Raw genomic sequence first — 1969 nt, forward strand, 5'->3', positions numbered from 1 at the left:
ATTAGGTTACATTGTCGTGTCTGCATTGCAGTTCAGTGCTAAAGATCTCTCTAATCTTCAGACTGCTATTCTAAGGGCAGACATGCCTACTACTGGCTACGCAGACAATTCTCAGAATTATATCAGAAAGGGAGGCCGTTTATTACTGAAACACATGAAATTAAAGACAATAAGTGTCAACACCAAAGAGCATACTGTGCTGAAGTATCTGAGGTCTGGGTGGCCAATAATCACAAAGACTGTTCCGCCTTTTTAAACTTCGGTCTCTCTTCCACATTAAACATTTTACTTGCCCCGAGGGTTTGAGCGGTATTGCATAACCCCACTCAACAAAGAGCCCTGCGTGGCTTCATTCAGTATATCAGTAGGTAGCATCGTAGCGCTAAATCTGACCAAAAACCCACTGACCCGAACATCTGCAATGGTTTTGTTCCGATTCGAATCGCGCTGCGAATCCGCAGTTGAATGAGCCCGGCGATGCCGCATTTGGATTTAGGTGCGGTTTGTTTACCACTCAGGCATGGAGGTTTGGCCGACAGTAAATGACCCGCAGCGCCTTTAAGATGCATTGCGCTGCGGTGCAGACAGCCGCAGCATTTAGCGTGACTTTTACAATTTCAGGCCATCGCGACAGCTGAAAGTCGCACTTATCTTGTTATACATGGACAATGTCTTCAATATAAAGGAGCAAATCTGCCTCAGTAGCCAGAGATCGTAGTTAGCAGCACTGCGTAATGAAAAGAATACGACGGCTCTCCGTTAGTTAGCCAGCTAGCCTAGCCGCAGCGTTTCTCTATTACAGCTTGACATTTTAATTTGGAGGAAGTGACAAAGATAATGAGTAAACTAATGAGTAAACCGCCCTGCTCGCTCCTGCTATTCTGTTTCACTCCCACCTCCACTCATATGAAACTGCTACTTTTTAAACTCGGGCCTGTCTAATGTTCAGTGATGTTCAACGTTGCCTTACAGGTGATGCAATGTCTGCTTCGTAAGGACAGCTGGAGAAACGCTCCGCCAGCAGGCACACCTGTGCGCGGACATTGGACCACCTCACGGACAGCGATCGGCCAGCTACCGCTAGCGCAATGCGTTAGCGCAATGCTTACCAGTCAGCTAAGAAACAGTACAGAGAATTTTAACACCTACTGCTAGCGCAGTTCCGTAGCGCTAACAAACACCGCTCCAGACCTTTCCTCCAGGCAGTTATCTGATCTCCTGAACACTGACGTTTCTTTAACCCCCAGGTCTTACCGGACAGCTTGGAGTCTCTGCCAGGTGCAGAGTTCGCATCGCCAAAACCCTGCGACGAGGAGACGTGGGAGGACTGAGTCGGGTCTGCCATTTTCAGCTCGGTTTGCGGATTATGCCGGTGACGGGGAAACCACAGCGGAGCTTCTCAAGCTAATTTTACGAATAAACGCGCCTTTGCTTTCTTCCTGTGTGTAGTTTTCCTGCGGAGAGTCACAGCGCCTGTCAACTCTGACAGCGTGCAAGCACAGTCTGTATAATGGGGAGCGCGCTGCGCGCACCCGAGAGAGAGGAAAACAAGGGGCGTGCACAGACCGGGGGCGGGACCGCTGATGGTCGTCGTTGCCGCGCATTTAAAGGTGTACGAAATGGTGACGGGGGAACGTGCGCCAAGCAAATTCCACAATGATAAAAGCGTATTTTCTGCGCTTCCAATTTCTAAATTGTTAGGTAATTGTTCTGGTACTATTAGTGTGTGACTGAACACAAATGTATCCGATTACACCCACCTGCCTCCATACAAACGGAATAAAAATCAGTTTGGATGTCACCAGCTACCTGGCAAGGTGTTGTACAAAACTGGGGTGCACCTGTTCTCAGGTGGCTTTAACGAATAGATATTTTACAAGTTACATTAAAAACTGAAATTATAATAAAAAATTAAATTAAATTAAAGTTAAATTAAAATTGACAATTTTTGGTCAGAAGATGCAACCAC

General features: G+C 47.0%; 1 protein-coding gene across 2 annotated transcripts in view; it reads right to left on the bottom strand.

Annotated features, from left to right (window-relative positions):
* Positions 1-1543, bottom strand: part of LOC118774034 (reticulon-3-B-like) — a 21984-nt gene extending 20441 nt beyond the window's left edge. For both annotated transcript variants that reach the window (XM_036523136.1, XM_036523135.1), the window contains exon 1: positions 1255-1543. In XM_036523136.1, the coding sequence (XP_036379029.1) occupies positions 1255-1345 (91 nt within the window). In that variant the 5' untranslated portion in view covers positions 1346-1543. The remainder of the gene's footprint in view (positions 1-1254) is intronic.
* Positions 1544-1969: the final 426 nt, after the last annotated feature.

Source organism: Megalops cyprinoides, chromosome 3 (genome assembly GCF_013368585.1).
Source record: "Megalops cyprinoides isolate fMegCyp1 chromosome 3, fMegCyp1.pri, whole genome shotgun sequence".
NCBI lineage: Eukaryota > Metazoa > Chordata > Actinopteri > Elopiformes > Megalopidae > Megalops > Megalops cyprinoides.